The sequence below is a fragment of the Hordeum vulgare genome, chromosome 1H (genome assembly GCF_904849725.1).
Source record: "Hordeum vulgare subsp. vulgare chromosome 1H, MorexV3_pseudomolecules_assembly, whole genome shotgun sequence".
NCBI classification, from domain to species: domain Eukaryota; kingdom Viridiplantae; phylum Streptophyta; class Magnoliopsida; order Poales; family Poaceae; genus Hordeum; species Hordeum vulgare.
Window position 1 is genome coordinate 344376145 of NC_058518.1, and position 25774 is coordinate 344401918.

The window sequence follows — 25774 nt, forward strand, 5'->3', positions numbered from 1 at the left end:
CGCCTCACCGCCTCTCCTTTGCTTCACTCCCTCGCAGACACCGGCGCCGGCACCCCCCGGCGGCGCAGCGAGACGAGAGGTGGATAGGGTTTCCAGCGAGACGGCGGGGGAAAACGATGGCATGTGGTATGTATCGAATATCGACGTCTTACGGGTGTAAACGAGAAAAGGAGTGTAAAAATTACAGTCCAAAAACGACATACCAATCACAGGTATTTTTTTCACAAGGATATATTTTACAGGTATTTTTGACCCAAAACGATGAACCAAGCAGGCCCTTAGAAAAAATATAGTGCACGCGCAAAAGCGTCTCAAGATTGGCCAGTAAACCCTCGCATTTGATATACTCCTTCCGTCTAAAAACAAAGCTCATCACTTTTGCATTTCGCAACCAATGCACTGCATTTGATATAACCATTCCCTTTCTATAGTAACACAATTTTATGGGCTCCTCGCGGCTGTTCTTTGCACTGTAATTATTTAACACATCTACCCTCGATCTACCCGCTTGCTAACTCCAGGTTTATAAACCAAGCGAACTTTTCGCGTCCCTGAAGCGTAAAGGATGCTGAGCTCGCCGGCGCAAATGGCACTTGGCCGCGCGAGATCGCCGGCGCTGGTGCTAGTCGCCGCCGTCCTTGGCTCGCTCTGCATCGTCGCACTCTCGGAGGATGGTGCGTATGCTCACCTGCATGGTTTTTCTGGGGGGTTTGGACATCGGCTACGTGCGTGTGTGTTCTGTCATGATCGTTGGACATTGTGATGACCAAAATGGTGTGCCGTGCGTGTGTGCAGAGCAACTGGAGAACCTGCGGTTCGTGCAGCACGCGCAGGACGCGCCGCTGGTGTCGCACTTCAACTACATCGTGGTCGGCGGCGGCACGTCCGGGTGCCCGCTGGCGGCGACGCTGTCGGAGCACTCGCGGGTGCTCCTGCTGGAGCGCGGGGGCCTCCCCTACCGCAACATGTCGAACCAGGAGCACTTCACGGACGCGCTGGCCGACACGTCGCTGGCGTCCCCGGCGCAGCGGTTCATCTCGACGGACGGCGTGGTGAACGCGCGGGCGCGGGTGCTGGGCGGCGGGAGCTGCCTCAACGCCGGGTTCTACACGCGGGCCAGCAACGAGTACGTGCGCACGGCCGGGTGGGACGCCAGGCTGGTGAACTCGTCGTACCGGTGGGTGGAGCGCGCGCTGGTGTTCCGGCCCGACGTGCCGCCGTGGCAGGCCGCGCTCCGGGACGCGCTGCTGGAGGCCGGCGTCACCCCGGATAACGGATTCACCTTCGACCACGTGACGGGGACCAAGATCGGCGGCACCATCTTCGACAACAACGGGCAGCGGCACACCGCCGCCGACTTCCTCCGGCACGCCCGGCCGCGGGGGCTCACCGTGGTGCTCTACGCCACGGTGTCGCGGATCCTGTTCAGGAGCCAGGAGGGGGTGCCGTACCCGGTGGCGTACGGGGTGGTGTTCGCGGACCCGCTGGGGGTGCAGCACCGGGTGTACCTCCGGGACGGGGCCAAGAACGAGGTGATCCTGTCGGCGGGGACGCTGGGGAGCCCGCAGCTGCTGATGCTGAGCGGCGTCGGCCCGCAGGCGCACCTGGAGGCGCACGGCATCCAGGTGCTGGTGGACCAGCCCATGGTCGGGCAGGGCGTGGCCGACAACCCCATGAACTCGGTCTTCATCCCGTCGCCCGTGCCCGTGGGGCTCTCCCTGGTGCAGGTGGTCGGGATCACCAAGTCCGGCAGCTTCATCGAGGGCGTGAGCGGCTCCGAGTTCGGCATCCCGGTGTCGGACGGCGCCCGCCGCCTCGCCAACTTCGGCCTCTTCTCGCCCCAGACCGGGCAGCTCGGCACGCTGCCGCCGGGCCAGAGGACGCCGGAGGCGCTGCAGCGGGCGGCGGAGGCGATGAGGCGGCTGGACCGGCGGGCGTTCCGGGGCGGCTTCATCCTGGAGAAGATCCTGGGGCCGGTGTCGACGGGGCACATCGAGCTGCGCACCACCGACCCGCGCGCCAACCCGGCCGTCACCTTCAACTACTTCCAGGAGGCGGAGGACCTGGAGCGGTGCGTGCGGGGGATCCAGACCATCGAGCGGGTGATCCAGTCGCGCGCATTCTCCAACTTCACCTACGCCAACACCACCGTCGAGTCCATCTTCACCGACTCGGCCAACTTCCCCGTCAACCTTCTGCCGCGGCACGTCAACGACTCCCGCTCGCCGGAGCAGTACTGCAGGGAGACCGTCATGACCATCTGGCACTACCACGGCGGCTGCCACGTCGGAGCCGTCGTCGACGACAACTACCGGGTGTTCGGGGTGGGGGGGCTCAGGGTCATCGACAGCTCCACCTTCAGGTACTCCCCCGGCACCAACCCGCAGGCCACCGTCATGATGCTCGGCAGGTAAACACCAGACCCTTGCAATTATACTGATCTGAATGAATGAACTCGACTAACACGAACGTTATAAATCTGGTATGTACAGGTATATGGGCATAAAGATTCAGGCCGAGAGATGGAGGAAATGATATTTCAGGAGCCAAATTTGCATGTAATTCGTTGCATAATATTGTATTTGGCGGACCTGGTTTAGAACAGATTAAATTGTTTTTTTTCACTTATTATTCTCTAGGCATAGTCTTTTAGTGCCTGTTTGTTGATTATTATGAAACCCAGACATCCCTTTAACATGCATTTCTCTGCATTGCAAAATAAGAAGGAAAACTTATGTTGCAAAAGGCAGGATGGTGGTTCAAGCAACAATACTTCAGTTTAAAAAAATGGAAACCGGTTGCCACATCCACCTAGCAATTCCCATTAACAACAAGAGTAGCACACCAAGGCCCAACATTGCTTCAGAATACTGTGCAGAATGCATTTACAGTTTTGTACTAGAAACTTAGTTTCATAAACTTACATATAACATACTCCAGGTTACATGCTACAAACGCCAGGTTCCCTTCAAAAGGGATCCAACATGCCATCATCTTATCTACAGGGACTTGTACTTTTTTTTCCTAGTTTCCAAACATGATGAGTTAAGATGGTAACAACAAAAGGCAGGAATGACTTGAACTTTTTTTTTCTAGTTTCCAACTTGCCCTACTTGCCTGCTACCTATATATTGGCTTGCGGAATTCTCTCCCTACCTATGTTATCAGGAATAAGACAGTGCTACTTCGGCATCTTCGTTGTCCAGGATATCCAAGAAGTCACCAACAATTGCATGCTTGCATTAGCAGAATTCATATCGTGAGGTTTTCTTGGATGGCCGTGAAGGAGCCACAGATGTTCCCGCCCATGTCTGGGAATGTCGCACATCCTGGCAAGGGTTTCACCTTGCCCTTACGGTCAACACTTACAGGGTACTTGAGGAGGTGGCCTCTCATCTCAGTCACCTCATTGGCAAAGAACTGATCCCAGTTATGTTGCCCGAGTTGGCGAACCCGCCTCATGCACTCTAGGCTCTCTGGATGGTTAAAGTCTTCCTCGATAATTCCAATATGCTCAGCCCAGAGGGACATTCTGTAGCCATAAATCTACATAAAAAATCACCAAACTTGATTTAGAGTATAATCCAGAAATACCAGCTGCGTTATAACTAGATTATTACCCTAAGATATGAGATAATATACCCCGACAATCTTTTTCACTTGCTGTTTTAGAATGCGCTCTGTTTTAGAATGCACATATTAGTACTCCCTCCGGTCCTTTTTACTCCGCATATTAGAATTGTATCAAGTCAAACTTTACAAAATTTGACCAAATATATATTAAAAAATATCAACATCTACAGTACCAAATACACATTTCATGAAACTACATTTCGTAATGAATCTAACAATATTAATTTGACGTTGTGAATGTTGATATATGTTTCTATAAATTTGGTCAAAGTAGAGATACTTTGACTTCGGACAAAGCTAATATGCAGACTAAAAAGGACCGGAGGGAGTATTTAGTTCACAGAACTGTACTTGTAGAATTGCCACCAACAGTATTTATGCGTCATTACGTGTCTATAGTTTAGTGTATATATAATACAAAAAGGTAAATGTTAAATGGGTGTATTTGGAGGCAGTCTCTCTGAAAATGTAAAAAATAAGTAAGGTGAAACAATTGTAATGAAGCAGTGGTTCTAAGCAACGCTTAACATCAGGAAGACAAGTACAAAATCTGCAGGCACAATCTCAAAACGCAAGCTCATGAAAACACCTGTTTTCTGCAGGTACCAAAAAATGTGATTCAGCAGCTTGAACTCGAAACATGAGGCATTACCTGTCCACGGGGAGCAGAAATTTTATTTGCCCATGTATACTGTGGTTGATATGCTCCCATTGCAATCTCAGTATCTCTGATCCCTTCCAACGACCTCTGGTTGATATTAGCTGATCCAATGATCACATATTCATCATCTACAATCATACCTTTTGAATGTACATAAACCATGAATCTCCTATTTTTCCTAGCTTGATCCTGAATAGGAAGTAAAAGTAAGTTCCATGTCACAATAACTAGTGAAAATTCAAATACTGCAAGAACCGAGAAGTTCAAACTATATCCCCACAAAAAATGTAAAATTTTGGTAGAGCATCAACATAACTTGCGAAATCACTTCAGTTGTTCATCCAAAGGCCTGTCTTAAGCAAAAGTTATCAAGTAGCCTCTGGCAGAAAAACAGGTGTACGCATTGGCCATTTGGTCTTCATGTATGACCAAAAGAACAATACCTTCTATCAAGTTCCTTTTAAGAACTAGGGATATGGCCCTTCACAGTAAGATTCATCTGCAAAGAGCCAGTGGCAGCAAGAAACTGACACTTTGATGCTGTGGTGCATCATGCATCATAAAGGCTACCAGAATCATGTCAATATTTTACCAAGAAAAACAGAAAACTCAATTCATGCTAAGGTCACATAAGCTAGACGTGTCGTGGCTACTCTCTTTACTATCATGATTGAAAACGTAACCAGTTCAGCCTTACTGGAACAAATAAAAACTGCAGGTTTGAGCCAGGATAGCGTGTTGAAACTTGAAAGAAAAACAAGAGAGAAATTCACACCTGAGGATTATTTGCAGTACTTGGAGTACTAGGGCTGTCCTCAATTTCACGATTGCCAAGACAAAAGAAGTTCAAATAATCCTGAGGCTCGTATATATCATCCAGACCTACTTCTTTCAAGGCCCTATATATTGTCTCATACATCATTTGCATTGTTTTGTTCTACAATATAAGAGAAAGACAAAACATGTGATCACAGAATATAAACAGACTGGGTATGCTCCACCAAAACAAATTAGGAAGAAACAGGGTGCTTAATCGAACCTGCCAGTAAAGAATTCTTTGTGTAGGAGCACCAGTTGGATTACCCTCAGGCCACATAGGAACTACTATGTATGCGGAAAACCTCTCTTTTGCCTTAATCTTGTTTGCAATTTTGAGAGCAATTTCAATTGGTACCAAATTGTTAGCCCCTGAAAGACAACAGTTTTACCATCATGAGTTGGGATCAATTAAAGAATTTGGTATATTTTGCACTTTCATTAGATGGAAACAGAATCAAGGAGTTGTATCAGAAATGGATAAAAATGGACTGTGCACTAATATTCTTCTAAGGATGGGCGTCTGTTCATTAGTCAGATCATACAAAAGAAGAAACAGAGAACTCTAGACTACATGCTTACCAATATCTTTGTTTGAATCCCAATTAAATGAAGAACCGATGAAGTATTGGTTCTCAATGTAAATAAAGTGTTGGGCTGCCCTGATGGCATTCACATAAGCTGTATGTATGCTCATATCAATTAGTACATTCTTCCCACAGACAAGGTTCTGTTAGCCAAAATAAAAGTGTTAGTCAGCAGCGAAAACTGCAGAATATAACGTCATGTTGTGTTTCAGTTTATCAGTTACCTTCATGGTTGCTACTCGTGGGTCCTTCGGAAACCCCTTGGCGGAGTTTGAGTCAATAGAGCGAAACACCTAATTTTTAAAGTAAAAAGAGACTAAGAGAGTTGGATGCCTGAGTCAAAACAAGAAGGAAGACACTTTGAATTTGCATTACAGAAAAACTGTAAATACCTGAACATGCCATGTCTCTGGGTCATTGTCACTAAAATAAATTGCATCATCAATGTTTACAATATCATGTATTCTTTCAATCTTGAGAAGTGCATCATCGTTTGATTTTCCCAACTTTTTAATCCCATGGCGTTTGGATGCCTTCAGCCAACGCTCCTCGAAGTTCCTCAGAACATCATAAGCTGCTGGACCGTCGATCCTGGAATGCAAGTCATGCCATGGTTCCCTTGGGCCACGGGCATCAACTGCCTGCAAGCAGATGACAAGGACAAATATTTTCAGAGCAGTGACAAAAATAAACTGAGAATATGGTGACATGCAACTATTATTCCTATTACAAGATGATCTCCTTCTGACGACTAAGAACCAAACATCACAAAAGGTTCCTACCCTTCTCAAAATTAAGAGCATGGTGGTAACTGTTACTCCCTTGGTGCCATATTAAATGTCCCTTAATATGGAAAGGAGGGAGTGCATGAGAAACTGAACCAACACACAAGTTTATGTCTTTCTAAACAATCTGTTTCAAGACACAAGTATATGATAAGGAATCAGAAACTTACAGCAAAGTTTGGATTGTAATAATCCTCCTTGTGTGAAGTTTGAAGAGTCTGAAACAGAGGATGACCAGGTGTATCATATCGCCCACCACACAAATCAAGACCTCCGACAAAAGCAATTATTTTTCTCCTATAATTGCCGGCATCAGCATCCACAATAACTGTTTTCTGATGATGAGTAAAAATGGTTCCTGTTTCCTGGTTTTCAAGACCTTCATATGTTAAACAAATGGCACTAATGATTTCTACAGTATAATACTCCCTCCGTCCCAAAATAAGTGTCTCAACTTTGTACTAACTCTAGTGCAAAGTTGTACTAAGCTTGAGACACTTATTTTGGGACGGACGGAGTACTTGATACGGTATAAAATAGAACTGCATTTTGTGTTAGATATATTATATTTATTTTACTGGCCAAACAGTGAACCTACTCGGAAGTATATAACACAACAGCATGATATATCATATAACCTCCAAGGATACATATGTCATGGTTGGTAGACAAATGAAAGCCATTCATATTCACTACGTGCAGTGAACATATAGTTTCAGTGAAACAAATTATCTATTATAATGGATAAGCTGTAGGCCATCACGGCAGGGATAACCTGCTGTTTCACCCAGCTGTGACGCTTCCCAGCAGATCTTGGGCAAAGTAATACTTGAACTGAAGAGTGCTTGAAAAACCGACGTGTTTCCTCGTCTCGTGTGCCCATGAAACCATCCTACAAGTACATCAATTCCCAAAATCATAAATGGGGCCAGACACGGAAGATGTATCTAACGAAAATAACACAGAAAATACAGACAGTAGTTTCAGGAATATCCTCTCGATATTGTTTATATGACAGCTAGATATTTTAGTAACTCCTTTACTTGATAACATCAGATATGATGGTATGTTTACAGCAACAAACATATATGGGCTGTGCCATCCTTTAATAAGGTGAGCATCTAAACATTTGAAAAAACATGACAATGTTGTTCTATAAATTATCAGTTTGGATGCAAAATTATGTTGTTCATTTAGTGTCCTCAAAAATAAAAGGTGGTCATCTAGTGTAAAGACCTCGAGACAGCAGTTTGGACTCTATGAATAATTCATACCATCTTGAAACCGAGAATACTCCTTGATGTTGGATCATCCCATACAAGAAGCAATACCCTAACGCCTTCCTGCGACTTCATCTTCAACAGTTCTCCAAGTGATGGTGCCTTCTCAGCTCCATCCCTTATGAGGTGGATCGTGTGGAACACTGACCAACCCACAATGTAAATCAACCGCCGTGCCTGGCTTATGGCATTGTACATGTCACGCCAGCATTGCCCGTGTTGGTAGCGCAATCCATGATCAAGCCAGATATCTGGGAGAGAACCATCGGGCACATGTGCATCCTGATAGAGGGTCACCCTCATGCCACGGCGCAGCGGGAAGTAAGTATTGGGCACTCCAAGGCAGTCCGGACCAGCAATGACACCATGGTGGTACATTGTCAGGCGAGCCACTGGGATGTACTGAATAGAAAGCCGTAATACAGCACCAGGAGCGCACGGCTTGCCATTGGGCTCTAGCACAGGGTAGACACCCTCAACCCTGTCCCCAGAAAGGAGACTCTCGGCAGGGATGGCCACAGTTCCAATGAGCTGAGCTCCGAAGACATCGCTGTCCTTGACGACAAACTCGACCTCAGCAGACTCATGGCCAACTGGCACATGGAAGTTCTGCTCCCAAACGGGGTTCTCACTATTGGAAACGACGTAGGTGCGGGCGACAGTGGCATAGGAGACCTGGATGGTGACATAGGGGTCGCTTGTCATTTTAGCGTTGGACTTGCCGCCGACGGAGAGGAGCTCGCTGACCCTCTTGGAGAACATGTCCTTGTTGGGGAGGTTCTTGGCGTCGTGCACCCAAATGTCGAGGCTGCCGTGGAGCAGCACCACTTTCAGCGACGCCCTCATGCTGCCATGCTGTGACCCTCCGGCCACGGTACCGTATGGCACCATCTGCATCCCTCCACCGTTTGAGAAGGAGGCAGAAGGCGGCAGTACGGAGGGCGACGACACAGGCGCCTGTGTGTAGTTGTGGCGGCCGGAGAGGTTCATGTTGGCGAACCCATCGACGATGGGGTAGTGCGGTGTGGAGGCCGCAGGGGATTCAGGGGCCGAGGGATGGGGGTGGTTGTGGAAGCTGGAGCTAGGAGAGATCGCGGGACTCGGGTAGTAGGCTGCAGGGGATTCGGGGGCCGAGGGATGGGGCTGGTGGTGGAAGCTGGAGCTATGCGAGACCGCCGGACTAGGGTAGGCGGCCGCGGGGTGGTCGGGAGCCGAAGGATGGGGCTGGTGGTGGAAGCTGGAGCTATGGGAGACCGCCGGACTCGGGTAGGCGGCCGCGGGGTGGTCGGGGGCCGAAGGATGGGGCTGGTGGTGGAAGCTGGAGCTATGGGAGACCGCCGGACTCGGGTAGGAGGGGTGCGCCGGGCTCGGGTAGGACGGGTACGCCGGGTAGGGATCATAGCCGTAGGGCGAAGGAGACTGCGGTGGGTACCCGTGCTGCTGCTGCGAATGCGGCGGGTACGCGTGCTGCGGAGGGTACGCTTGCTGCTGGTGCGGCGCCGGCGGCGGGTAGGGCTGGAGCGGGCCGGAGTGGTGCGCGAACTGCTGCGGCGGCGGCGGCGCGGGGGAGTAGGCCGGGAAGGAGGGCGAGGGCGCGAGGTAGTGGGACGCCGGCGCGGCGGACGGCGGCGGGTACTGCTGGTGCTGGTAGGGGTAGGGGTAGGGCTCCGGCTGCGGGTGCGGCGGGTACTGGTGGTACTGGTGCTGCGGCTGCCCCTGCCCCCCGTGGTTGCTCCCCTCCATTGCCGATCTCGCCTCCGTCAAGATTCAGGGGACGTGTGTATCCCTCGATTGTTTTCCCCCAAATTGCTCGATCCGGCTCTCGCCGCTCAGTCGTCGGTTTGACGAAGGCGAGGGGGGCGCGGCGAGGGGCGGCGGCCGCGGGGTGGCGTGCGTGGTAATGGTGGAGTAGTGGGCGGCGACCACGACGGGACGGGGGAAATGAGATCGAAATCGGGGACGGTCGCTGGGGTTGGCCGGGCCCGGGACGGCGGCTCCCCACGCCCACGCCCACGCCCAGCCGGATGTGGACGCTGACCAGTTCGCTCGATTCTGATTTCTGAACCGGCCCTCGGTTCCAACGTTCGGGTTCTGCGCGTGCGATGCTGCATATACACGTATGGCCCGCATGTCATGCTCGCATAGACCCAACTACGGAAGATAACGTGACGGGATGCGATTATGCCTTTGTTTTGACTTCTGCTTCATTAGATTAGTTTCGGCTTTCTGACAGATTTATATTGCCTAAAAAAGAAGGATATTATTAAATTTGCGTCTAAGTACTCCCTCCGTCCAGAATTAATTATCGCACAAATCTTTATCTTTAGCTAATAATAAAGAGGCTATCGTTTCTGTCGGAAAACCCGCCGCGGTGATTTTATAAAAAAGTCCTTGATGTTTATGACATTCAACCCGCAATCCCTTCGTAAGTGGATCTAAGAAAACGTTTCATGTTTTCGAAAAAAACCTACATTTGTAAGAATTTCAATTCCGAGCCTCTGTTTCATCTTATCCAGACTCTGCAGCCGCGGCGAGGGGATGGGCGGTGTAGGAGGAGGGAGGCCGCCTCCATCTGTCCGCCGCCGGCGCCGTGCTCGGGCGGGAGGAGGGAGGCCGCCTCCATCTGGCCGTCGCGGGCGTCGTGCTACGGCCGAGAGGAGGGAGGACGCCTCCATCTGGGCGGCGCTGGACGTCGTGCTTGCGCTGGAGAAGGGAAACGACCTCCATCTGTTCGCCGTCGGACACGGTGCTCGCGCGGGAGGAGGGAGGCTGCCTCATCTGGCCGCCGCCGGCGCCGTGCTCGGGCAGGAGGAGGGAGGCCGCCTTCATCTGGACACCGGCGGCCGCGTCCACGTGGAGGAGCTGCCGTGTAAACAGCATCAGCTATGGTCCATTCTTATCCCCGGACATGTAGGTCTGCCATGAAAGGTTTCCCTGGACTCGAACTCCCTGATGCATCATGCGTGCAGGTCTACAAGGAGGGAATACCACCGCAAGAAGCAAGCTTCTCTTCTCTTCTCCGCTATAGCTACTGTTACTTTTGTACATGAAGCAAATTTGTCAATTTTGGGAGTAGCATTTGCAGTACGTGTGGAGTTTCAGCCAATTTTGTCAATTTTGCAAACGAATCTTTGCAATTATCTTTGCAGTAGTATAGCATGTGTGGCTGTTGTTAAGTTTCAACTAATTAACTGAAATGTTTTTAGTTTAATGTCAGATTTTCATGTGTTTGCTTGCAGTAGTTTCAGTAGTTTAGTGTGTGCGGCTGCTACTCCTTTTTCTGTGGTTCCATTAATTAAGTTTCACCTAATTAACCTTGCAAGTTGTGCTTGCTTGCACTACTTGCAACCTACTCCTTTTTCTGTAGCAGTAGCAAGTTGTGCTTTCTTGCACTGCTTGTTTGCTTGCACTAGAGTAGCAATAGCAAGTTCTTTGCTTGCTTGCTTGCTGAAACCTTTTTCTTAGCTAAAAAGAGAAACCTTTTTTCTGTTAATTTAACTGAAACATTTTGCTTGCTTTCTTACTGGGGTTCTCCTGTTGTTGCCTGCATGTTCTGCTATTGCTCCTTGCTGACATAAACATTTAAAGTTAATTGCACCACATTTAAAGTTATATTTAGAGAAGGGCTACTCAATTGCACACTATAATTTCTACTAACTTCAATTATTCAGTCAAAATTGTTAATTTTTCAGTTGACGACAGCATAAACTGTTAATTTTTTAGTTAACCACAACACATTTTGGTCAAATTCATTTAACTTTGCGACTTATAAGGACACATTAATCTAATCTATGTAGTTGTATGAGGGCAAGTGCGTGTGCGCCCCTTGCAGTTGGTGAGCTTTAGAAAATCAAGTTTTGAGAATTGCATGCATACTTTTGTAGGCGAATATACAGAAAATGCAAGATAAAGCATGCTATAAGTTATAAAACCTAATGTTGAGATTTCATTCTGGAAACAAATTGGTTGGCTATGCAAATTTAGGCAGTGAATTATGTTCATCACTTTAAAAGTTAGGGGTATGTCACACTGGCAATGTTCAGAATAGACTGATAGCCTAAAATCTCTAAAGGATTTGTTTTTCTTTAGTTGCATCCCACCTAATAGGACTGCTTGATTAGACCCACAATAAATTTGCAGTGGCTATGAGATTTTTATAAGCTATCACTATCTCCATTGCTGTTCGTGATTCACAATTTGATAGTATACCTGGACCAAACATGATCCTAATCTAATAACTATTACACTTTTAGAGAGGAGGAAGACCGAGAAATGTTCATACCTAGAGGAACTCGCCTTCTTGATGCTCCTTGCTTACACAATGTACTCGGGATTTTTTTCTCCAGGCCTGCATATTTTGATCCTTTGCTATTTGTGATGGGTGAAGGGGGAGCAAGGAGGAGTAGGAGGGATGGTAGAGGAGGTTAACATATATAGGTAGGTCATGCGGAGGACAACTAGGTAGCAGATCCTGGCTTATTCCATATGTCTATATACATCCGTATGTAGTTTCTAGTGAAATCTCTAGAAAGACAAATATTTAGGAACGGGGGGAGTATTCACTAATAAAGCTATTGTTATTTGAAGATCTTGCTCACCTCAAACCTCTTTTCCAAATATCAACGGGCTGCTGTTTTTGAAAATTTTGATCAACATTCCGAAAAAATGTATTATGTACTTTTTTTTACTTTGGATTATCAATATGCAAACTTCAGAACGTTTCTATGGCCGAGGGGTGGGGTGTCCGAGCCACCGTGGGAAATCATGGTGACTTTGTTCCAATGAGTCGTTCTGGCCGCTGGTGGAGCTAGCAGAGGAGATGTTTCATTTTAGAAAGAAGCTACTTTGCTTGAGTCGAATCGAGTTCGTGAGCCCGAGAAAATTTCTAACTGGATTACGAGTTTGGAACTGCTAAACAAACAATTAGATAATAAGCTTGAGAAAGTTAAAGACTACTTTTATAAATTAAGAGTTCGTTGTATTTTTTTCCCGTTGCAACGCACGGGCCCTTTTGCTAGTTTATAAAAATGAATGTATCTAAAAACTAAAATATATCTAGATATATCCATTTGTATGACAAGTATTTTCGGACGGAGGGAGTATTATTAAATTAGTTAGTGATAATGATTTTTTAACACGGTATGGACCCAAATATTTATATACACACACATATATTGACCTCTTTGAACGCACGCACGCACATCTTATCCTTATAAGCACCTCCAAAAGATTGAGCCGGCATACATCCTGAAATTTGCAAAGTCGCCGTAGACATCTCGTCGTCAACACGAACTCTTCCATTGAATACGCATCGTCAGAATTCTGAAATAAATCAAGAATAATTTTGAGCAACATGACTTGAACCATGATGAGTTGAAAATACCATATTCTCTCTAACCATCTAGCCATAGGTTTGTTTAATTTTTTTCCTTTTGGCAACGGTACCATCTACTTCCTCCATTCCTAAATATAAGTCTTTTTATAGATTGCATTATGGACTGCATACAAAGTAAAATGAGTGATTCTATATTCTAAAGTATGTCTATATACATACGTATGTACTTAATTCATTCCTAAATATAAGTCTTTTTGAAGATTTCAATAGGGGCTACATACGAAGCAAAATGAGTGAATCTATATTCTAAAGTATGTTTATATATGTTAGTTTAGAGAGAAGAGATTGTGTGCATCGATAATTCTCATTGATCATGCAACAGTCACATATATAGGTACAAGGGGTGCGACCGGTGTGTTGTCTCCCAAAAAACAAGTAAATACAGAAGGGAGAGAGACACTACAGGTATGACATACAAACCCAGACCTATATACGTACAAACATGTTCAACCCCCAACCCCCCCTCCCCCGCACAGTCGAAGCGTTGCCAGTGACGCAAAGACTGGACCAAAAACTCTCGAAGGTCGAGGTAGGGAGTCCCTTCAGCATCACATCGGCGAACTGCTGATCGGTGGGCACATGCAAAACTCGAACACGACCAAGTGTGACGTGCTCCCGAATGAAGTGGATGTCGAGCTCAATATGCTTCGTCCGACGATGATGAACAAGATTGGCAGAGAGGTACACCGCGAAGACGTTGTCACAGTAGACAATCGTGGCCTCGGGAACCTCACATAGCAATTCCTGGAGCAGCTGTCGTAGCCAGGAACACTCTGCGACGACGTTAGCCACAGCTCGGTACTCGGCCTCAACACTCGATCGTGAAACCGTGGGCTATCGTTTAGACGACCACAAGATCAGAGAGGGGCCGAGGTAGACATAGTAGCCAAAGGTGGAGCGTTTGGTGTCGGGACACCCAGCCCAGTCGGCGTCGGAGTAGGCAACGAGGCTGGTGTCGGAGGATGTCGTGAGGGTGAGTCCCATAGCCGTGGTGCCACGTATGTACCGGAGGATACGTCTCACTAGAGCCCAATGGGTCTCACGCGGCGCGTGCATGTGAAGGCACACCTGCTGAACAACATACCGAAGATTCGGCCGCGTCAGCGTGAGGTACTAGAGAGCACCGACGATGGAGCGGCGAAAAGGAGCGTCGGACATCGGAGATCCCTCGACGACGGACACCTTCGCCTTTGTGTCAACGGACGTGGAAGCATGCTTGCAATTAAGCATGCATGCTCGCTCTAGTAGCTCCTGAGAGTACTTCTGCTGATGCAGAAAGAAGCCAATGGCACGACGAACAACCTCTATGTTGAGGAAGAAGTGGAGAGCCCCCAAATCCTTGAGGGCGAACTTCGTGCCAAGACGAGCGGTGATCTGCTGCAGTAGCGCTGGCGAGGACGCAATCAGGATGATGTCGTCGACGTACAAGAGAAGGTACGCAGTGGCGGCTCCATGGTGATAAACAAACAGGGAGGCATCGAACCGTGTGGACCGAAACCCCTGCTGCTGAAGAAAGGCCGCAACCCGCTGGTACCAGGCCCTAGGAGCCTCCTTCAACCCGTAAAGAGAACGGAAGAGCAAGCACACATGGTTCGGATAAGCGGTGTCGACGAAACCAGTAGGCTGCTGGGAAAACACCTGCTCGTCGAGATGGCCATGCAAGAAAGCATTGGACACATCAAGCTGGTGAACTGGACAAGCGCGAGAGGCAGCTAGCTGGAGAACTGCGTGAATCGTGCCCGGTTTGACAACCGGGGCGAAGGTGTCGGTGAACTCCAGGCCGCGCGTTGTCGAAAACCGCGCACCACCCAACGCGCCTTATAGTGCTCGAGAGAACCATCAAGGCGAGTCTTGTGGCGAAAGACCCACTTCCAGTTATGTCATTAGCATGGGGGTCATGGGGCAAGCTGCCACGTACGGTTACGTTGTAGGGCATCGAACTCCTCATGCATGGCAGCGAGCTAGTTTGGATCCCGAAGGGCTGCGCGAGCAGAGGTGGGCAGTGGAGACAGAGCCGAGGTACACGCCGATGTAGACGCAACACATGCGTACTCGGCGGCGGTGTAGCGCGTGCTAGGACAAAAAGTCCCAGCCCGGGACCGAGTGAGCACATAGGTGAGAGGTGCTGCCGGCGAAGCCGAAAGGGAGACCGGCGAGGATGATGGCGAGTGGGCTCCGAGGGTACGGTGGCAGCGCCTGGTGGGACCAAGCAAGAGGCCTCGACGATGGAGGCGTCCGAGGGGGAGCCGGAGACAGCGACAGCGGGGGCGTCCAAGAGGACAGCTTCACTCAAAGTGCCGCAGGAGGGGGCAGCTAGATCCGGGTGGCTATGAGTCCCCCGGAGGAGGCGGCCATGGCGGAGGGTGCGGAGCGCGCAGGCACAGCTGGGGTCGTGGCGGTGCTCGGCGGCTAAGTGGGTGGCTCGCCGGAGGTGGTGGCAAGGGCAAGTCGTACCGCCGATGGCGCTGAAGGGAGCGCGGGTGGTAATGGTACCTGCTGAAACGGGAACATGAATTCACCATAGTAAACGTGTCGTGATGTATAAACTTGGTGGGACACTTGATCATAGCACTGGTAACCTTTTATGTTGGGAGGATAACCGATAAAGATGCAAGGAACCGACCGTGGAGCGAGTTTATGAGGGGTGGTGGACGCGATGCTAGGATAACAAAGACACCCGAAAATGCGAAGACCATCATAAGATGGGGCCGCACCGAAGAGGAGTTGGTGAGGAGCATAGTTCCAGCGAGGGCGACACGGGCGGATTTTAATGAGGAGGCTGGCGGTGGCGAAAGCATCCGGCCAGAACCGAAGTGGCACATTGGAGTGGAAGAGCAACGTGTGGACACGGTCATTAAGGGTTCGAATGACGCGCTCAGCACGACCATTTTGCTGGGAAGTGTAAGGACAAGTGAGACAAAAAACGGTGCCGTGAGACGCAAGGAGGTTTCGAACGACGGTGTTGTCAAATTCTTTTCCGTTGCCAGTTTGCAATGCAAGGATGAGACGACCGAACTGTGTGGTGACGCAGGAATAAAAGGTGGTGAGTGTGACGAGGGCGTCGGGTTTACGACGAAGAGGGAATGTCCACACATAATGAGAGAAATCATCCAATATCACCAAATAGTATAGATAGCCCGTGTTGCTTGCAATCGGGGACGTCCAAACATCACTATGCAATAATTGAATGGAAAAGTGGAAATAGTTGTAGACTCGCTAAAGGGAAGACGAACATGCTTGCCGAGACGGCATGCCTCACAAGTATGGTTGTCAACCTTATTACAGGATAATGAAAAACTCTGAAGAATCGGACGAAAAAATGTGGAGTTGGGATGACCGAGACGAGCGTGCTAAAGATCGACACTAGCGGTGAGGACTGCTGGACGGGTGGTGGTGGTTGTGGTGGAGGAATGCACCGGGTAGAGATCCTAAGGGCTATCACATCGGTGGAGAACCATCCGCGTACGAGCGTCCTTCACAGAAAAACCAATAGTGTCAAATTCGACAGTAAGAGGATTCTCACGAGCAAGACAACAAACAGAAACAAGGTTTGTGACTAAGTCGAGAGAGACAAGAACATTACACATGCTAATAGGAGTAGAAGAAGACGGAAATGAGGTATGACTAACATGTGTAATGGGTAAGGAGGAGCCATTGCCAACAGTGATGCGAGTTGGGGTAGAAACGGGAGTAGAAGATGTGAGGTTACCGGGATGAAATGTCATATGAGCGGCGGCGCCCGAGTCCATGTACCAGTCACCGCCGCCACCGTAGTTGCTAGGTGTCGGTGCCGAGTGTAGGGCGGCGAGTAGGGAGGGATCCCACGGAGGCGACACCTGGGGCGGGTAGAACCCGCCATAAGGTGGCGCAGGGGCGACGCCGTAGCCAATCGGGGCCGACAATGCAGGAAGGGCGGGGTAGGGTGCAGCGTGAGGCGTGGCGCCGAGCTCGGCGAGATAGGCCTAGTGGCTCGACGGAGGAGGCCCAAGGAGACAACGGGACAGGGGCCCAAGGCACTGGCATGGAGTACGCATGGACGGCTCCCATCCATGGGTTGGTGCCGTAGGTCCATGACGGGGAGGCTTGGTGCTGACGAGGCCCCCCTGATGTCGGGTTGCCCCCTGGTGGTTGCTGCTGCTGCTTGCGGCCACCCCCGCGATGGTTGTCGCGCCGCCCACCACGCTGCTGCGGCTAGTGGGGAGCAGTGGGAGGAGCGGAAGCCGCATACAGGAGAGGGTAGAACCCCGGAGGCGGATGGGGCGGCTGCTGCTGCCGAGGCACGGGCGGGGCGGGGTGTGGCGGTGCGCCATGAGAGGTGGCGGCGGCACGCGCTTCTTCACCCCTTCCGTCTGGCGCTCCTCCAACTTCAAGTATGCCACAAACTTGGGGAAGGAGGGGTCCGTCATCAAGGTGAGGTTGTCGAAGTCCTCGTTGAGGCCGACAGTGAGCGTGCTTAGAAGAAGGTCGTCATCAACCCTCCCACCGATGTCGCGAAGCTCATCCGACAACTGCTTGAGGCGGCGACAGTAGTCATCGATGGACCGGTCATCCTGATGACAGGCCAAACATTCCTATTGCAAAAAAACGCGACGTTGAAGCTTGTTGTCGGTGAAGAGTCCGTTGAGCTTGACCCACACGATGAGGGCATCATCTCCATCACTCACGACTGTGTGAAACATGTCCTTGGAGACGGTGGTGAAGAACCACCGGATGAGCATAGCTTCGATCGTGATCCACTCGGGGTCGACTCCCATGGTGCGCGAGTCGACGGTGCCATCGATGTGATCCACGAGATTCTCCTCGCGGAAGAGAAGCGAGAAGTAGGCTTTCCACACGTAGTACGTGGAGTTGGTGGCATCGAGGATCACGGGAACACGATCTTGGATGTTGATGTCGCGGATGGTAGCACGATCTGGACCGACGAAGGGATTGGTGCGGGATGAGGTGACGGACATGCTGGTGGCGCGCGAGGGGAAGGACGGCGGCTAGGGTTTAGGGAGGGAGAGCGGCAGCGCGACTGGAGAGGCGACGCGGCGGCTGGTGGATGGCGCGGCTGCATGAGGGAAGGGGCAGTGGCGTGGAGAGGTAGTGGCGGCGGCGGCGGCGACGGCCCGGGGCGACGGCTAAGGTTGCGGAAGTTGTTTAGAGAAGGATCGATACGGTGAATGATACCATGTTAGTTTGAAGAGAAGAGATTGTATGCATCGATAATTCTCATTGATCGTGCAAGAGGCACATATATAGGTACAAGGGGTGCGGCCGGTAATTTGTCTCCCAAGAAACAAGTAAATACAGAAGAAAAAGAGACACTACACCAACGACATACAAACCCGAACCTACCTACGTACAAACATGTTCAACAATATATATGCGTATGTTGTCCCCTAATGAAACCTTTTAAAACTTATATTTAAAAACGGAAGAAGTAATTTATAATAATCCTTTAATGAAACCTTTTAAAACTTATATTTAAAAACGGAAAAAGTAATTTATAATAAAATATCTAAAAAACTTTTATTTAGGAACAGAAGAAGTAGCAATCTAGCTGAAGTGCTCGTTCCCGTCAGCCAGACACGAATCTCTAGCTTTGAAATGGGAATTAAGCATTGTTTAGTGGAGCCGTGGAGGCGGATCAGAATCAATTTCTCCTGTACTGACAACTGCATCGGCATCCAGCTGGCCGATCGGACGTCAAAAAACGTACTATGCCTCAGTTCATTTATTTTTCTGTTATAATTCATCTCCTTTAGTAGGGGTGGGCATAAAAACCGAGAATCAAAGACCGGAGCCGAAAAAACAGTGACTGAACCGAGAAAAACCGATGACGGAAGCTTCGGCTGTTTGCTCGGTCAGCTAACATCACCAACCGAACTTACTTCGGTGGATTCGGTTGCTGCAGTGTGTTGACCGAATCGACCGAACTAACCGAAATACTCCATGTGTATACTGTACTAAAACCCAGCCAACTAATAAGCCCAATTAGCTATCCACGTTAATCGACCCCATCCAACAGAACAACACATGGCAAGCTCCATGATGCACCTCCATTAAAAAACTCACACGCAGCCACGCAGCCTTATCCTGGCTGGGCTCGCTCGAGAAGCTTCGCGCACGCGTGTCCGCATGGCCGTTGCCTCCGTTTCCCCACTGTAGTCCTAGCGATCGTTGGCTGCTCGCTCGCGTCAACAGGGAGGACTCCCTGATGGAGGCAAGCGGAGCCCTTGGCCCCCGCGTAGGACCTCCATCGCCCTCACGCAGTCATAGGCTCACAGCCATCGCTCTTTCTTGGCTTCTTCTACTGCTGCCGGATTGCAGCGATGCATCATTTCCTCCTTCCATTTCCTCAGATCCATGCATATTACTATTGGTTCTTGTTCGGTCATTTGAGTTGTGTTGCCTAAAATTTGACTCTCGATTTCTTCCTCCGAGCCTATTAGGACTCTTCGGGCATAACCGAGCACCGGACCGAATTTTTGAAGGACCGAAGTCTCGGTTATTGTTTTTTCTGATGACCGATCGGTTAGGCAAATCAGGAAACCGAATTGTAAATTAAACCGAAGCACCGAACCGATTTTCTCGGTCTAACCGAATGCCCAGGCCTATCCTTTAGCATTTCTATACTTCTATATCTACACTACTAATAAAAAAGCAAACATAAACATTTTTAAACACACCCCATAAACGTACACGGATCTATTATCACCCCCTGATTAGGTCCACTAAATTCAATCTAACGGCTAGCCTTAACTTAATCAATTCTCTGTGTGCACTTAACAATTTGCATTGACTGACCGTGCTACACCGTGGAGAAAATTATGAAACTCCACACCCGATTAATTAGGAAAGTATAATCACGATGACGTCTTATTAGGAAACTAATGACGATCGCGTCTTATTAGGAAACTAATCGGGTATTCGCACACATTGACACGTCCATCACCTCAACCTGATCCCGATCCCATCTCTCAAGAAAAATCACCACCACCGGCCTCCACTCGGCATGGCGACGAGGAGCCAAGGAGCAACAACTCCTTTTCCCCTCTGCCTCTCACCTTCTCCCCCGCCGCGCATCACACGCCTCCCCGCCAGCGCCATCCTTCCCGCGTTCTTCCTTCGTTCTCGTCGCCGACTGAGCCATGGGAGGGCGGCAACCTCCCACACCTTCATGGTACGTTGCGGGCGTGCCGGTGATTCGTGAACCGCCGAGGGTGCCACACCGATCGCCGCTTCCGATGACACGGGAGCCACCCCATCCGGCAAGGACGCAGGGCGTTGCCGTCGACTCTTAGGGTGTTGTTGTTATTGAGGCCCATCGCCGAACTGTGCTCCTGTGGGCCGACGCCCAAAATTGGCTCCCAGTGGCATCCCCGCTCGAGGTCCTCTACATCTCATCATTTTCTGCAGAGTAAGAATTCATCCACCCTCTCATCTCCCAAGCCCTACCAGGCACCCATGGATTGGATCATGTGGTAGCTGGTGATTCCAAGTCCCCGGTGTGTGTATTATCTTGTTACACTATGGGAGGGAATGATTTAGTTTCAGCAAAATGGGTGAAATTGAGTAGCAAGAAACTTATAATTGTGGTTAATTAGAAGTTAGAACGGTGAGGTCCAGATCGAGTGTCTGATGTTACGCTTTCCCTTGTGTGATTTATCCATTTTTCCTCTAAAGATGAAGCATATACATTTGTAATCCTTAATGGACTTTGCCAAATGTTAGCATGGTTCATTTATCTTAGTTCTTCCTGTACTTGCTGACGTAAAGGGATTATGATTTACAAAATGACACTTCTGTCGAGCTTCTATGAGAGAATCAACTTGTAGGAAATATTTAGCATGCACTTCTGGAGAAAATATTATTTAGCAAATGCGATATGGCATAATAGTCCTCCTGCCAAGCAGCCTTTTCTGGAAAGAGAAAATATTCTATGTTGACATGCAATGTGATAAGTAATGTGTGGTAGAAGGTTCCTGAATTGACATGATGGCGTGCTTAAATTTTCTATAGTTGACCAAGTTACTTATGGGCAATTGCCTTTTTTTTGCGGGTGACAATTGCCATATTTTGACACAGGTTCGTGCAGGTTTCCTCACTTCTGCTGAGGCGAAGGCTATTAGTCGATGTGAGAATGTGAAGAACCATCGGGGAACCGCCGCCACCACCTCTCGGGATGTGGGAGTCACATTTGCGGCCGCCACGAGGACGCGCTAGCCACTGCTGTCGCAGGGGCCACGGGCGCACGTGGAAGTCGCTGCTGCCACGGGGGGAGATGGGCGCACATGGAATCCCATACTTCACACAAATTCAGTTGAGGTTTTTGTGCTACTCTATTGTTAGTTATGTTCCCTTATCGATATGAAATTTCATTAGTGGGGTAGAAAACATTTACTTTGTATGCAGTTCTTCAAGAACAGTGCTTAATGACGAGCAAAATGTACCACATACACCCATGGTCATGACGCGAGGTAAAATTGCCCTTATACTGCATGCTTATTTACTGTTCATAACTGATGAGATGCCATGCTCCAAACTAACGACAATCTGCCATAGATGTGGACCCTAATGAATTGCAGAGGCAAATGGTTGGGGAACAGTATTCACAAAACATGGATGATGTATTCAATAGACAACATGAAGTCTGCGGTGATAGAAAAATGGCCATGGTGATTGCCAATCTCAATGACCAAGAAAATGAAACACAAACACCGGTGTCCATGTCCATTGGTAATGATGATCAACAAATTAGCTACAGCCCTATGTGTTCATACTTATTACCTTTCTGACGCATATATGCAGACCCTAAGGAGTTGAGGAGGCAAAGGGACAGGGAGCGATATGCACAAAACAGGGATGAGATATTAAGACGACAACGCCTATCCCGTGAAAAGAGGAAGGCTACTACTGGCCTCCTCAACGATGTCGAGCTCATCTCGTAGTCATATATCCTTTGATCGTCTGTCAACCCAACAAACGATGACTTAATAGACAAACTTTGCTTATTCATCAGTATGGTTGATGACAATGCTCTACTAGAGTAAGGCATATTTTTTTAGTTCATTTTGTATTGTGACAAGTTACTCTGATGTCATTATATTTGACAGAATTCCGATTTTACATGGGCGAATGGGTGAAAAGCTCTGATCCTTACCCTATTAGCTTAAAGTTGAGACACATAAAAAATTAAATAATGATGAATATATGGATATTTATTGCTTTAATATGGATGTGCGGATACTAGCGCGCTACGAAGTCCAGCTTCTCAGAGACATTCCATCTCACTATATGGATCTAAACTTTTGTGTAAATTACTATAATCATGTATTACATTTTTTCTCATAGCACTAATGTTTTCTTATTTTTATTTTAGTCGATGTTCCACTATGCACAAGACCCAAGTCATCATGAAAATATAGACATTGCTACGTTCAAACGGTTGTTTCATAGCTGGCCTGGCAGCAATGAGTATAATATCTTCCAATGTGATATGGTAAGATTTTAATATTTTATTTATAATAGTGGTTTATTTGGTCTTAATTAATAGTTCATTTATTTCTAAATGTATGCATCATTGCAGATTTTATTGCCTTGGGATATTTTTGGGCTATTTCTATTGTTTGTCTTGGATCAAGATTAAAAAGTTGTCTCAATTTTCAATCCGATACCAATACCTACTTTGGGGAAGAATATACTTAAAACCGTGGTCAATAACCTAAACACGCGCTTCAAGTTGCAAACCCTGTATTTAAGGACAATATCTCTAAATGGGAATGCATAGTTCCTATTGCTCCAGCAAACTCACATTGATATGAATCTTTTTAATGCATTATAATATTAATTCATTCATTCAATGCACATTATGTGTTTATGTCATACATGTAGTGCCTGTCGGGTTATTTGGTTTTTAATTACATGCACTCATTGTGCGATGGAAGGCTATATTTCCCTATACCCAAGGTAAGCATTTACACCATGCTTATTTGTATACACATTGCACATACAAAAATGTTATAACAATGTTGTACAATGCATATGTAGGATGGTTTTGAACTGGGGAAGCAATTTTTGATGCATATTTTAAAGTATGAAGAAAATGAAGCTCAAAACAATATCCCACCCATTGAAGGAAGCATCATAGATCGCATCTATAGATGGACCTTCATTGCTTCAAAAGATGGACCCTCAAGACATGCTTAGTTCTGATTTTTAAAATATATTTTTGTAACCATTATAATACAATTATTATGTGATCATGAATTTTATGCGGAGACATGTTTCTTGATCGTATGTTACATACGTTCTCATATCATTGGGCATAAGACACATTTAAATGGCTGGTAAATAACTCGTTAAAATAAATTTTGATTCAGAATATATGTTTTTACTATAGATTATTATGATGTGTGTTGGATCACAAATATGTCACAATTTTGACATGATAACATTTTGCACCCATCTAAAAAAAATCAAAACTTATTTTACTAAGATACCATGTGAACTTATTTTATTTAAGACGTGCGTTGCACGTGCATGCTTACTAGTTCTGATAAAACTGCTTTTAGCATTTCTAACCATAACAATAATCGTCAATGACAACTCTATGGTTCTATTTATTTCAGTTTTTTTACCAACTTTTGCTTTAAAAAAATAAAAGTTAACCAAAAGGATAAATGTTTAAAGCAATTTTTAAAATTTGTAGCTTCTTGCTAGTGTAAATTCTAAAGTTGGGAGTATCCTAAATTTTTAGTTTCCAGCTTCTTCACAGCAGCTTTTTAAAAATCTGCAACTCAACCAAAGACAGCCTAGATATAGGAGTATTTTATTTAGCTTGGCATTCGACAATAAGCAACAATGGTGATGTTTTCCTTTTATCTTCAACACCTATTATCACATCCCTTGGCTATCCTCCTACAAAAATGACAATTCCGGTAACGAGTACACTAGGGGCAACTTTCGTGCACCGCGTGGTCTTGCATCCTTCCGCGACATTGAATGGATGCAAGTTATGGGCAACAACAATTTCTCTGCATGTTCTATAAAATTTCTCCATCACGTTTCTTACTGGCTAAGAAATGCGTGAGCGTGTCTTAGTGGCTAAGAAATGCATGAGCACAATTGTACATGCAAGGCGTAGATGGAGTTAAATTCATAAAGCCACTAATATACTCCCTCCGCTTCTTTTGGCTTTTTTATTGCTTTAAAATATAACATTAAGTGTATCAGTAACACCCGACCTCTGCATAAAGGCTTCTTCGATGGCGACCCATAAATTTTCTCGCGCATCCGTCCACGAACAGGGAGGGCCATTTTGCGAATACGGATGCGGGAGGACAACATCCAACCGTAGCGACATACATTTTCACAACAACTCAAACAAATCGAACGAAATTTGTGCAAACATGGTCGGATTTCATGCAAACACGACGAATTTCATTACACTTACATCTTAATCCAGCTCTAGAGGTATAATAAATACCCAACCTAAATTGCCGCTGTGCCCGTTCCCCGTGTTCGGCCATGAACCCCGAGAACTGAAGCTTCGCCTTCTCGAGCTCCACCTCGACTCTCTCGAGCTCCACCTCCGTAACCTCCTCCTCCAGAGACCCGACAAGCGCAGATGTCCACCTTCACGTCGTCGTCAAGCGATTAATCGCCCGACGTTGTTCAGCCCACCAAGCTTGGCATCGATGGGAGGGGAAGAGCAGTGGCTTTCTTGGGACCAGAGCGGCGACAGCCTCCCGTGCACCACTCTTCGTTGCTACAGACGGCGACCGCGAACGTGCCAACTTCATTCGGCGTGGCCTCGGTGTTATCCTCCTCCTCGTTGTTGGTCTTGTCGAGCGACGACACACTCTCCTCCTCGTCGTCGTCCTTGGCCGCGGCCACCACCTCCGCCACCCGCAGCTGGTACCGTTAGCGGCCGAGGCGAATATGGCGGGCGAAGCGGTAGGACTCCAAGAGCGCCTCCTGCTCCATTAGGTCCACGTCGGGGGCGACCGCCGTGTCGGCGACGAGTTGCTCCTCCGCTAGCAGGTGCTCCTGGAGGAGGTGGTGGTTGCAGGCGACGCCAACCTGCGCCACACGGAACTGCTCCTGCCGCACCATGTCCAGGTAATGGGCACCAGCCTCGTCGATGGTCATGGTGTAGTGCATCGGCGAGGGAGACACGACGGAGGAGGAGGGTGGCGCAACGAAGGAGGAAGAGGGGGTAGCATCGGGTTGGCGTCCCTCACATCCTTCATTGGGACGTCGATGTCCCCTGGTTGCTTGTCGGCCCGCCAGCGGGCAACAATGCCGTCCATTTCCTTCTTCTGCTCCGGCGTCAGCCCATTCCAAAGATCTTTGGCAGGGAAGAATCCATGTTGGGAGAGGGATCGAAGGTTGATGACTGCGGTTATGGTCGGAGCAGCTATTTATATAGCAATGGTGGGCGACATATGGACAAGCGGGTGGCGTCGGAGGAGACACCTCGGCAACTGTCATGGTTTTGTCACGGCAGATGTCCTCATAGGAGAACTTATGTGTGAGGCCATCGCCGCTATGTGGCGACCCAAAGGGGTTTATAGGGAACGAGAGACGAGTTTACCCAGGTTCGGCCCCTCCGATGGAGGTAAAAGCCT

At 48.2% G+C, this 25774-nt stretch overlaps 2 protein-coding genes across 3 annotated transcripts; one reads left to right on the forward strand and one right to left on the reverse strand.

Moving 5' to 3' along the window:
• The first annotated feature begins 220 nt into the window (after positions 1-220).
• On the forward strand, positions 221-2701 carry LOC123435257 (protein HOTHEAD-like). Of its 2 annotated transcripts, XM_045115561.1 has the most exons (3): positions 221-674; positions 796-2410; positions 2493-2701. In XM_045115561.1, exons 1-3 carry the CDS (start codon positions 566-568, stop codon positions 2533-2535), a joined length of 1767 nt encoding a protein of 588 aa, XP_044971496.1. In that variant the 5' UTR covers positions 221-565; the 3' UTR covers positions 2536-2701. The 2 variants fall into 2 exon arrangements, with proteins under 2 accessions (XP_044971496.1, XP_044971495.1); XM_045115560.1 differs by having other exon boundaries at positions 583-2410.
• A 136-nt stretch (positions 2702-2837) lies between these two features.
• LOC123435241 (phospholipase D gamma 1-like) lies at positions 2838-9838 on the reverse strand. Its single transcript, XM_045115559.1, has 10 exons — positions 7757-9838; positions 7258-7374; positions 6653-6847; positions 6090-6338; positions 5922-5990; positions 5693-5840; positions 5334-5482; positions 5070-5231; positions 4286-4483; positions 2838-3546 (listed from the first exon to the last, which is right to left on the reverse strand). The coding sequence occupies exons 1-10, from the start codon at positions 9503-9505 to the stop codon at positions 3253-3255; spliced, it is 3330 nt and encodes a 1109-aa protein (XP_044971494.1). The 5' UTR covers positions 9506-9838; the 3' UTR covers positions 2838-3252.
• Between the last annotated feature and the right edge of the window lie 15936 nt (positions 9839-25774).